Source organism: Vanessa tameamea, chromosome Z, assembly GCF_037043105.1.
Source record: "Vanessa tameamea isolate UH-Manoa-2023 chromosome Z, ilVanTame1 primary haplotype, whole genome shotgun sequence".
Lineage (NCBI taxonomy): Eukaryota > Metazoa > Arthropoda > Insecta > Lepidoptera > Nymphalidae > Vanessa > Vanessa tameamea.
Genome location: NC_087341.1, coordinates 4,082,771 through 4,095,436, shown reverse-complemented (window position 1 = coordinate 4,095,436; position 12,666 = coordinate 4,082,771). Strand labels below are relative to the sequence as shown.

Sequence of the window (12,666 nt, the reverse complement as noted above, 5' to 3'; positions counted from 1 at the left end):
GTATATCTATAGTGAATATCGTAGATTAATCAAGCTCTCGACCAATGATAGCGCATTCATTTGCAATCAAATGTTCTTTATTTGGATTTCTCCTCTTGTGGTTGGAATAGAATATACATATACTTTATATCCTTACTATATTTCATAAAATATAAAAATGTTGTGCATCAATTGTTTTGGATAGGAATTTATGATTCCCAATTAGAAAATAAATATGGTATTACTTATCTGTGGCAGCTGCTATCATGATGACACTTGACAAGATGTCGACTTGACATGATTAATTCCGATTTTGATCACGTGCCAAAATATAATATATAATAATATTAATTATTCTTTTTATGATCCGTACGTAATTAATAAAGCTGTGTTGAGTTAAAATAGTATAATTTAAAAGTACACATTACTGCCACCTATTTTTTTCGTAACGAACTATTATTTAATGAAAATAGTTTATTGGAAGAAAAATAGATGGTGCTACTATAAAATTGTTGTAGTAAATTAGCATTAAATAAGTAAAGCCAAGGAAGAGGATTTTCTAATTTTTATTTTATTTATGAGGATGCGGTAACGATTGAGGACCCAAAATATTGCGGAACTTCCGCATTATGAGGAAGCGGAAGAGGAATCCTCAGCTACCCTAATATATACTTATATCCACTTTAATTTTACTTCCAAAATTCCGATAACAGTTTCGTCATCGTCCAAAACGACATTTTTTCGCAAAATCATAGCGAATATCATAGATTAATCAAGCTCTCAACTAATGATATAGAGACAATATTATAAGTTATAAGATAAGTAAAACCAAAGACTATTTTATAATTATATCTTGGAGTAAAACACTTTTTTTTAGCACAGCTGCAATAAATTAAATATCAAACACGATGTCAAAACAAATCAACGTAAAATATTTAGCTTTTTTTGGTAAATAAATATTTGCATCGAAAATAAAGTTATCATAGAACTATTTATATATAAGTATAATGTTCTAATATCATGGTATCAAAGTCATATTTAAAAAATAGGACGCCTGGCATTACGATCGTGCCTACATAATCTTCTTTTTTAATTAATAAGTAAGCAATGATAATGTGCATCGTATGGTTTTATTATTAATATTATTTTATTTATATAACTATCGACTGATTTAATTTTATTTTGATATTTCATATTTTATATTTAAATTTATGGTTAACGTTGACCTTTGTGTGCTAATAGATGGCGCTGAATGTTTTCAGATCGTGCTATATGATAGTGTAATGTACTAATAAAAAAATTGCAACGCTCATAATATTTAAGTATAAAATTGTTAAAAAAAAAAATTACGTTCTACGACTACTACTACGACTACGACTAATTACGTTCGTTTGTTTGTCGTTTTATATATAGGTAATAGGATGATTTTGATTTTTACGAGCACCCTAGACATATAATTGGGAACATGGATAATTAGACACGATATTAGCAAAGACAAATCTTAAAAAAAGATTGTTCATTAACAATTTTGAGACTCGTTTGCTGTGGGATGCGTAGAACCCCTTTCGCACCTATGGATTCCTTAATAAACAGACTTAACAGAGTCGGTTTTGTGTAAATTCTGCACAATAAAATGTGTAAGATTATGATATGTTTTTAGCATAGTGTAATTGTGTTTAAGCCATATTCCTGACTTTCGCGAAAATTCGAATGATCTAATCATCCTTCGTCACATGAATTTAATATCAATAGTGTGTGTGGACGAGCTTAAATAATAAATACTAAAGCTATATCAATTATGATGTATCTCATTTTAATTTTGTAGCTATAAATACGCTCTTAGATATATTGTACATTTTTTAAATAAGCAAAACTGTTTTCAAAAAAGATTTTAAATCTTTTTAAAAAAAAAATTGCCTCTGGACAAAAGAATAGTTTTGAAGGTTATTCCGTCATACTTCAGATCGTGTTGGTGGGTATGCAAACACACACGATCTTTTACGTTATAGCCGAGCACGAGAAGACTTTTATGTATAAAATAACTCGATCACTTGGCAGGGCTGGTTCAGATTTGACACGTAATCTTCGGTTAAGATTTACGTGTTCTGGATAGAATCGTAGATTCTTGACTGTTTTTTATTATAAATTGAGGGTTCGTCTTATATGTGTTGCAATCTGTAAAATATGGTATTGTATACAATACCTAGGCAATGTGTATAAAATATCCAAAACTATAAATATACGTTTTTTTTTATTCGCTTGAGCGTTCTGTATAATACCGTATATAATGTATAATGAGCTGGTATTGCGTGTAAATGACGAGAGCAGGAAAGGAGGTGACAGGCAATTTGCGTTGCGTTGGATTGTTCACCAACAATGTCAAAACTCGGAGGCAAACAGATCACATAGTCAGAGTTCATACTAAGCCCAACCCATATCGATGATTACTGACGAATATTCTATTTATTTCATGCCTTTGGACCAGTAGGTACTCTAAATAATTCCTAGGAATTGTATACTCACCTAGATTAATTGTTTAATGGACAATAATGTTTAATACATTACATGTTTTTTTATTATAGTCTTGTGAATCACTGTATCAAGATATGACGCTGTAAACATAATTAAAATAAATTCTTACCTTTCCAAAAATCGAATCAACGTTATAGAAACGTAAAAATTCAAAATCGTCCAAAACTTTTTTCGTCAATCAAGCGTAAAACTTGAACCAAAAACTTAAAAGAAATACTTATTGAGCATATTAAGTATGTGAGAATGTCTAGAAAGACAATTACATTAATAATCATTGTAGTCCAGATTTAAGATTATAAAACGTCGTACATACCTGTAATCACAAGTTCAAGCTTCAAAATTTAATATACAAGTTCACCAACATTATAAACGTCGTTTTTTCGCGAATCCATAATTAATATCATCAATATCTCGATCAATTATATCGTCTGAAATCAATGTTAATGTTGTTTAATTTGCTTCACTCCTGTAATCAGGGTAGACTATATTGAACTTGATGAATTAATGAAAAAATAATTGTTTGTTTTAGCCGTATTATTGTTCTAAAACAATACTTGACTAGTTGTCAAACTATTGAAAATATTTTTTTATGGAATATATATTTTTTGGATTAAGAATATGTAATATGATAGGTACTATTGATGAGAAAACACATATTAAAAGGGTCCCAAAATTTTTAGATTAAATCGAATATTACTAGTGACTTGACTCTATATTTGATAAAGCTAAAATAGCAGAGTTTTACACCTCAAAGTAGAGTGCGGATTGTTACATTTGTCAACTATTTTGTTTAACTATGTTATGTGACGTGAACCAATCACTCAATCCATATTTTTTGTTTGGTAACTTCCTTAGCGATATAATTTTCCCGGACGCTTAACCTTTCAGTTTATACATCCTTGAATTGAATTTAAATTTGAGTTACCATTTGTGAATAACAGCCTATAATCTACAAAAGCGTGAGAGGCCGGAAAGGCAACACTTGAAATATCCCTGACGCTCACTCTGCCCTACCGAATGAATATTGTGAATTTTCTCTAAAGAATCTTTTCAAGTGTCATCGATATTTCATGTTAGGATGAGACCAATTTTATGAAACTGAAACGTTCAGTGCTATCGGAAATCACAATAACAGTTTTGATGCGATACCATCTCTATCACTATCAGAGCTATTTTGGCAATTACATAGTGACTATACTAGAACAAAAAATTAAATATAGACATTATTTTTGTTAGTGTTATAAGTTAGTAAGTGTAAGTAAGCGATATTTTGCCACGAAATTTTTAAATTGAATCAAATATAAAATTTACACTAGGGATTGATAGCTGTTTTATTCAATCAAAATTAATAAATTTCCTGTCATATGACGAGTAGAATGTCAACAACATTTCATATGACAACGATTATAATAATATCAATATATGTCTGCTGTCATACTGCACAGCATACTTGACAGATGTAAATTTTTCTGATAGATATAACTTTGCAATGACATACACACACACACATTATTTTCTTAATTTAATGATTTCAAAAATTATTAAAATATAAAAAAAATACATATAACACAAAAGTTCCTAAAGATTCAAGCGTTATGCGAAAATTTTGAGACTTATTACAAAAATCATTATTAAAGATCATTGTTAAGTTATTGTTACGAACGGGAGTCCTTTTGGTCGGGGTCTCTTTGGCTTGTATAACTCTTTTTAGAAAAAAAAATCATATGAAAGGTCTGAATTTTTTTTTCACTTTTCGATCCGTGTTTCTTTGGGAAAGTTGTTTACTGTCATGGTCTGAACCACCTATTTAAATTTCAAAAGGCGGGAGTCCAAAAATAACCCTGTCATATTAAATAGGTACTTATTATGAATATTGAACCACCGTCGCTTATCTACCCAATGTTTTATTTGTCTAGTGCAATAAAGAATTTTACAATTTTACTAGATGCTTTCTGTTTCCCATCACTAGCCGATCTGTCAAAAAAATCAAGTTAACTTGTACAGAGTATTGTGCAATATGACAGCATATTGACAACGTCACGGACGGTACTGTTTCTGAAAAAAGTATTATCAGGTGAAATAAATTTAGTATTCATTTTATTTCAATGTAATAATTAATAAAACGAAAATACTTATCTATACATATAATAAAATTGAAATGTCTGCTTGTAATATTAAAATAACCCATTTTTACTAAATGCATATGTATGTGTACACGGTACATATACCAAAATAACATTTTTTACAATTTTTGTCTGTCTCTCTGTTTGTTCCGGCTAGTCTTTGGAACGGCTGGCCCGATTTCGACAGGACTTTCACAGGCAGATAACGGATGTAATAAGGAGTAACTTCGGCTACTTTTATTTTAGAATTATATATAGAATAAAAATAAAATCACGCTACAATATCCAAATAACTTAAATTCAAACAACGCGCACGAAGTCGCGGTCACAGCTAGTGTTAAATAAAAATTTCATTGTTCGTTGTAGACAATATTAAGACAATGTTATAAATCGAATGCGTTTTCACCGCGATATCCAGTTTATGTTGAGAACTTGAAAAGCTAATAAATAAACTTTAGGACGTAGGAATTGTACGAGTAGTTCTTTTCTGCAGGACGAGCTTGTATCGTTTAAATGAGATCACGTGTAAAATGTAGGACTAGCAATATAATTTGATGCAAAGGCAGATTCACTTTCCTTATTATATAAAGTGCACGTGTGTTCCTTATAACATAATAGTTACGTATGACAGACATACCTTATCCTCACAACAGTGTGTAAAAATTACACTACATATTTAAAATATTAACATCCTATAATAGCTGTTATTTCTTTGACGTTAAAGCATATATTAGGATGCTCGAATTAATACCGTATTCAAATCGGAACAATATATTTTATTATGGATAGCATTGGCTTGCGATGTTCGTAATGAATCTTAATTTGTATTTTCATTGTTTGTCAAATGATAGGTCGCATTGATATCTTTTTATTGTACGAAATTTACGAAAGAGTTCGATTTGGATGTATTTTTCATAGTGTTGTACTAGTTATAAATTTAAAACTTATCTACTGGTATAATAAAAAAAATGTTTTATACACAAATATTATAAATAGGTTATTTTTATTAAAAAATGAACCATATTAATTATTTTACTAGTCGTGTAAAAACTTGTTAGTTCTTAGATGGACTAGATGGATGAAGTCCATTTAAGTTTTTCATTCTAACTAAAAGGAAATTGTTATAATAGGATTTAAGGAAGAATGACGTTGGAAATTAATTCGATCAGAAGCGAACAATCTTTTCAATTTGTTCCCGAGCTCCGTTTGTTTGTGATTGCGGACAGATTCAACTGGGACCTGCATCATGCGAATGCAGGTGAAAAGTAACGTGTCCAATGGCGAAGGGGGGAAATGGTATTCGATTTTTTTCGCATATAATTGAAGTGGGCGGATACAACTTTGTTTCGCTCTTTCCATTTTTTTACAGAAAAATAATTTTAATCAATTTATCTCTCTATTAGATTCAATTTTCTGCCTTAAACACTTTGAAACCTAAAATATATAACTGATCATACATATGTATATACAGACTAATAACTAAGAACCACCTACGTTTAAAAATAAAAAATAAATGGTTTTGATTCAACGAAATTCACAGTAACGTTTAATACTATCTTCAGCCGTATCACAAACTTGGAATACCGTAATGTTCGCTTATTACTTTCAGTGCAAACTCTCAAAACTCCACGTGAATACTAAACACAGGAAATAAAATTGAACACCCCTGGCCGTATGCCAAATCAAATATACCTATAAAAGGCATTAATGGCCCAATATATCATCAGTGATAACTTGAGTATTGGTGTAGTAACAGCGAATTAATTTGATTGAATTTTAAAGTTCAGTATTGCACAAAACTAATTTAAAATGAGTGCGCGATCAATGGTTAGTTCCTTTGAATTTTATGTTTAAAAACTAGTTAAAGGTGGATGTGAATTTAACTTCAGCGTTTTGTTCATTTGCGAAAGTGTACCGTAATGTTATTTTAATAAACCTTGCCTTTGTAGTACAACGAATTGTAAATAAGCATTTTTAAACTAGCCGAGATGGCCCAGTGGTTAGAACGCGTGCATCTTAACCGATGATTTCGGGTTCAAACCCAGGCAAGCACCACTGAATTTTCATGTGCTTAATTTGTGTTTATAATTCATCTCGTGCTCGGCGGTGAAGGAAAACATCGTGAGGAAACCTGCATGTGTCTAATTTCAACGAAATTCTGCCACATGTGTATTCCACCAACCGGCATTGGAGCAGCGTGGTGGAATATGCTCCATTCCTTCTCCTCAACGGGAGAGGAGGCCTTAGCCCAGCAGTGGGAAATTTACAGGCTGATTATGTTTATGTATTATATTTTTAAACTTTCCTCTCGTTTCGTGCACGGACACGAAAAAGTGAATTCGTTCTGTATTGTAAGAATCGAGCGTAAATATTTACATATTATATTGGTAATTTGAATATTATTGATCAACCGATATTTCTTGGTCGAGTCGGAGTACCGATCAATTGGTTTTTTTTTTTATAAATATTGGACAAAATCACATACATTACTCTGATCACAATGTAAGTAGCTAAAGCACTTGTGTTATGGAAAATCAGAAGTAGCGACGGTACCACAAACACCCAGACCCAAGACAACATAGAAAACTAATTAACTTTTTCTACATAGACTCGGCCGGGAATTGAACCCGGGACCTCGGAGTGGCGTACCCATGAAACCCGGTGTACACACTACTCGACCACGGAGGTCGTCAAATATTCGTTGTGATTGGATTGAAAAATATTTGTGCCCTATAATAATATCATTTTCACATGGCTAGTCGTCGTGATTGACTATCGTCGCCAAAATTCGGTCGTATATTATCAATTAACGGATCTAAATTTGTAAATTAATAAATAATCAGCATTAGTAATAATATTTTGAAAAGTCAAATTACGAAACCACTTTTTTTTTTATAGATTCTATTAGGATCACTTCTCCTGGCTCAGATGTTTATTATGAAATGCGACAATGACCCGAAGTCAACAGAGTCGCCTGCGAGTCCACAGTGAGTAGCAATCTTTTCCCTATTGTTTGACTCTGAAAGATAATATATGTATGTCGTGTTTGTGAGCCCTTTCCTTTTGTTTATAGAGACTGTTTATTACTGTATTATTGTTCAGGTTCCCTCTGAAATTATGTTCGTTCTAAGATGATTATTGAAATTGCATACATATTTGTATAGAAAAGGTTAAAGATCACTTTTTTCGCTCTTAATACGGAATATAAACTGAGATATATATCAGCACTTTAAAAAAATCACAGTAATTTAATATTTTGTTTTAGTTGTAAGATTATATTTATTTTTCCATCTTATATTTCTAAATTCGTAAATATGGCATAGCATTCGCAATAATATTGAACATATTATGACGAATGCAATGCCATATCAAAATAGCTGTAGTAGCAATACGGTTCTGAGGACAGGACAGGATGCACTAGTATTTGTTCAATTGTCAAGCAAATAACTTTCATGCCTCATGAGAAAAGCGTTCTCCGAAGTCGAATACTTTCGACGTTGAATATTTCTATTCGATCACTTCTCTGTCAATAAATCTCAATAAAAGCACTTATGTTATGTATATTTATGTCATATTTTGTAGATCATTTGTTATACAATGTAATATTTATTTGATATATAAAGCAAACTTAGTAGTACTAAAAATTGTTAAATTCAATATATTATCGATAATTTAATTAATAAAAAAAAAAAAAATTGCCAGTTTCGCTATTTGTAACTGTTTAAAAAATCACCAAGAACGAAACAATTACACGTAATTAATCAATTTTCGTTGACAACTTAAGGAATACAAACTCTTGACACAAATTATTTTAACTTTTCGTATGTTGAAAATGTAGTATTAACATAAAAACTTTTTTGATTAGGATAATAATTGTGTCAGATTGAGAAATAGACACGTTTTCAATTTTCTATTCCTTAGTGACAAAATTACATCGTCTGTTGTCTATAAACGTAAGCTCTATTTGTCGGCGTTACACAATAGTATTACTTGTAATTGCTTTGGGACAGAATGATCCTAACAGGATAGATAACAGCATTGCTATTCTATTCATATTTGAAACGTGAAATGTTGAATACCAAGCAACGATCATATGTTATTTTGATGCGTATATTCTCTAAACGTTAAAATTAGTAGAGTCATAGTAGCGTATCATTTTCTGACATTTCCCGACAATTGTCTACGGTAAATTTCGAGTTCGTTAAGAGCTCTACTTATCTTGACTCCTGTAAAGAAAATTCTGGGCTTATTAAATAATATATTATGTATGTATATATATTTATTTTATTTATTACAAGTAAATGGTAGGTTGCAACCTTCGTGCATAGGAATTGGCTCTGAGATTACAACAAGCAATGTTTATAATTGGGATAAACTTCACAAGTCATTTATTACATAATTAACGGAGTATTTAATTAATTAATACAGAATGTCATCTTTATATTTATTAATCAATTCTTTCATTTATAGTTAAAATTACGCCTTTTAATTATTTTAATTTTTATGAAAATATTTCAGAGAAAGATCGTCGCACCATCATCACGAATCGCCTACTTTTCAAGGATTTTGGAAGAAGAAGTTTATTTGGAGACCACGTTGGGTTAAAACGTGGCAAGAGAAAAAAGTTTATGTTGCCGTTTGGAAAAGAATGTGGGGACCTGCTGAGGTCAAGGAATGGGTGCCAGTACCCAAACCACCGCCAGGTTGGGTTAAAAATGTTCCAGGGTCGCACTTTGTTAAAGTTGGTCTACCTCATTAACTTCTAAATTACATTTTATTAGATCTTATAATTTAATATTGTTAATATAATTTATTATAAAGCTATAACAGTAACCATAAGGTACCGTTATCTGTTTTTTTTTAAGTGTTACGTTCGTTTTAGAATTGTTTGTTGTTGAATGTCTATTTTATTGTTCGCGTATGTCAATAGTAAGTTTATTTGTAATATAAAGTGTAGGTAATATTTGCTTCGAATTCGAGAAATTGTATTTGAAATGATTCCTTTTTTTCTTAAAATCTGCATTAAGATTCAAATATGGAAAACCCCGTAAGAAGCGATTATCTTAAGGGCTTGAAACAGACATTAAAATTAATTACCATCATTCTGCGGTGTGAAAATTTGCTGTCTCCTATTTCTGCAATAGCCCCAAAGAACTATTTTAAATCAATTTCCTTAAAGTATGATGTATGTATGATGCTACTGTTGCAAGCACGGGCTCTGATAGAGAATAATGTGATGTTATCAAATGTATTATTGGACAAAAATGTTGTACAGCCAGAAAACACCGATGGACTTTTTACAGATTTCATGAGAGTCTAAAGCAAATTATCCTATTCTATGATCAGATGGTGTATTGACTAATGTAATTCAGGTTTAAATGTTTAGTAAAATAGCTAGATTTTGAAAATGCTAATTTTAATATTTAGCTGCGACAAACTTATAATATGTAAAATGTTAGTTATCATATTTTTATTATCATATTTCCGATTTTTAAACGTTAATCCTTTTCGCCGATTCAAAAATATTTTATACGCGAATTGATTTTATATTCTGTGATTGAGATACGTCAACCGCACAGCGATTGAAACCCGTTTGCCATTGTTCTATTTGTATGCAACGTGAATGTAAATTATTTTGTAATACGAAATTAATGTCACAGATTACTTGAGCTTCATTAAAACTATTATGTACTAGAATTAGCGTATTCATTTTGAAATAATTCCTATGGCAAAATTATTAAATGCTTTTATTAAAATATTGTAACTTTATTCTAGACGAGATAGACTAATGGACAACACGTCAATCTTACCTCGAGATTGCGGGTTAAAACATTTAAAGCCATGTCATTAATTTGTGTGTATAATAACTCATCACGTGGCCGGAGATCCATCGAAATGCCTAAAACAGCGTATTGAAAGGGAAACTCTTTTCCTAAAGAGGGTAGGCATTTACAGGCTTTTGCTTTTATTATTTATTGCTATGAAATATACAGATCGAAACATACTTATTATTTTCTTAGTTCAACAGAATAATAATATTTTGATGGTACGAAGACCTATTTACAAAGTAATGCGCTCACTTTAATGTTTTAAAAAAATCATTCACTAACAAAGAATGATACCGTTTAACGCTTTTGAGCCGCTTATTAAAATAAAAGGAAATTCTTCAAAAACATTAATTTTTAAAGTCCGGCTTCCGAGAGAATTTGATTTTGACGACTACCAGTTCGTCACGAGTGAGACTCTACAAAATTAAAACCATAACACAGAAACAGTATAAAGTAAGCTGTAAAAGAAATAAGTATTCTTGTTAATTTAAAATTAATTTAAGCGCAAAATTCTATGTTGTCATGATGATATAGTTTTTAATGGTATTATTCGTTAGTAGGACTATGATAATATTTTTAAACATTTCAAAATAACATCGTCCATTCGCTAACAGACCTGTCAGGAAAGTATTCTCTCAGCGGCCGGACATTGAACAAAGTTCTAAAATAAACCCCATTCATATCGCACAGCCAGTGTCAACAGACAAAAGCCTAATTCATCAAACTATTTTTGTTGGCAATTCAAGTAGCTTGAATAGAATGAAAATAAAAAATATATATTTTTATAAAGTATTGTAGTAAAACTATTAATAAACTGCTCCAATTAAGCCTAAAGCTTGTGCTAGGAGAAGCGACGACAATATCCCAAGAACCTCATCTCATCAACATATATATTATTATATAGTATTCAATATTCATCATATATTATCATATATTATCGTCATGGAGAGTACACAAACATTGTTTTCACTGCTTAGCGAAAGCTTTTTCTATTGATTTGAATTCAGAGATTGGAATTCACGATCTGCAGTTAAGATCAACGTATTTTAACCACTGTGACATCCAGACTATCAAACATCATAATTAAAAAATCATAAATCAGTTTAGCTTAAATTATTTAATTTAGATTTTAAATAAAATAAATATTCTTTTTTCACTTTATATTCAAACACCACAAAAATAACTAATAAATCTGAGTACTTGTTAATTTTTTTATACAGTTATATTTTAATATAAAAACTTGATATAAGATTTTTTTAAGTTGTTTTAATTATTATTTACAGTTAATCACGGATATCACGTTCTGCGGAGTGTTGTTAGTTCTAATAGAGCTTTACAGATGATCGACATCACAGCAGAGACGATAAACAGTACTATTGTAGAGCGGGAATTGATTAACGGTTGAACATTGATTGTGAGTTGATGTTCGAATTTCAAAATGAATACTTTGAGAGGGAATGGATGGAGGGAGCGGTTAGTAGAAGAGGATGTTTAATCCTCTCTTTGATTCATCGAGCTTTTGTGAACGTTTATCTGTGATAGTACTGTTCGAACCACACAAATGTTTTTGTATTAGGATTATCTGATGTTGCAAGTGAGATGAAACTAAGCGGAGGCGCAAGGACTTCAATCGTCAAAAATTAATTTAGATTTAGATAAGTTTAGTACGAGTTTTTTTATTTTTGTTTTTTCACATCAAAATAATATCAATAAACACGAAATTTGTATAAATTACCTTTAGTAATATTTACGGTAACTTAGGGTTCTCATGTAAATTATTATGAACTTCACAGATAGCATTAATCAATATTATTTCACTACATTTTATTTCATATTCAAAGATTTCTTTAAATGATAAAGAATAAATAAAAGTTAAGTAAAGTAACTACTAAATAATGTCCCACTGCTGAGAAGACTAGAGTCTTATTTCAACTTTCTTAGTGCGGTTCCGTGGATATAAAGTCGATGAAAATCGTCCGAAGAATTACTCCTGAATCCCCGTTATGCGATGAACAGGAAAACCTGCATATGTATGATCAATTCTGTAACATGAATATCTCCTAATCCATATTAGAGCAGCGTAACGGAATAAGCTCCAAATAAGCTCCTTTTTAGATTTTTTCAAAATAAGTCAAAAATGCAACTTCAAAAATTTATTTAAAAAAAAGTATCAATTAAAATCTATTTTTTTCTTCTGATTTATA

General features: G+C 30.6%; 1 protein-coding gene across 1 annotated transcript; it reads left to right on the top strand.

Moving 5' to 3' along the window:
* Nucleotides 1-6,365: 6,365 nt before the first annotated feature.
* On the top strand, nucleotides 6,366-9,425 carry LOC113404230 (uncharacterized). Its single transcript, XM_026645073.2, has 3 exons — nucleotides 6,366-6,461; nucleotides 7,533-7,621; nucleotides 9,153-9,425. Exons 1-3 carry the CDS (start codon nucleotides 6,444-6,446, stop codon nucleotides 9,391-9,393), a joined length of 348 nt encoding a protein of 115 aa, XP_026500858.1. The 5' UTR covers nucleotides 6,366-6,443; the 3' UTR covers nucleotides 9,394-9,425.
* The last annotated feature ends 3,241 nt before the right edge of the window (nucleotides 9,426-12,666 follow it).

Excerpts from the sequence above, each read along its gene's own strand:
- LOC113404230 (XM_026645073.2), top strand. Across the intron at positions 7,622-9,152 it reads GAGTCGCCTGCGAGTCCACA|AGAAAGATCGTCGCACCATC; the intron begins GTGAGTAGCAAT and ends AAAATATTTCAG.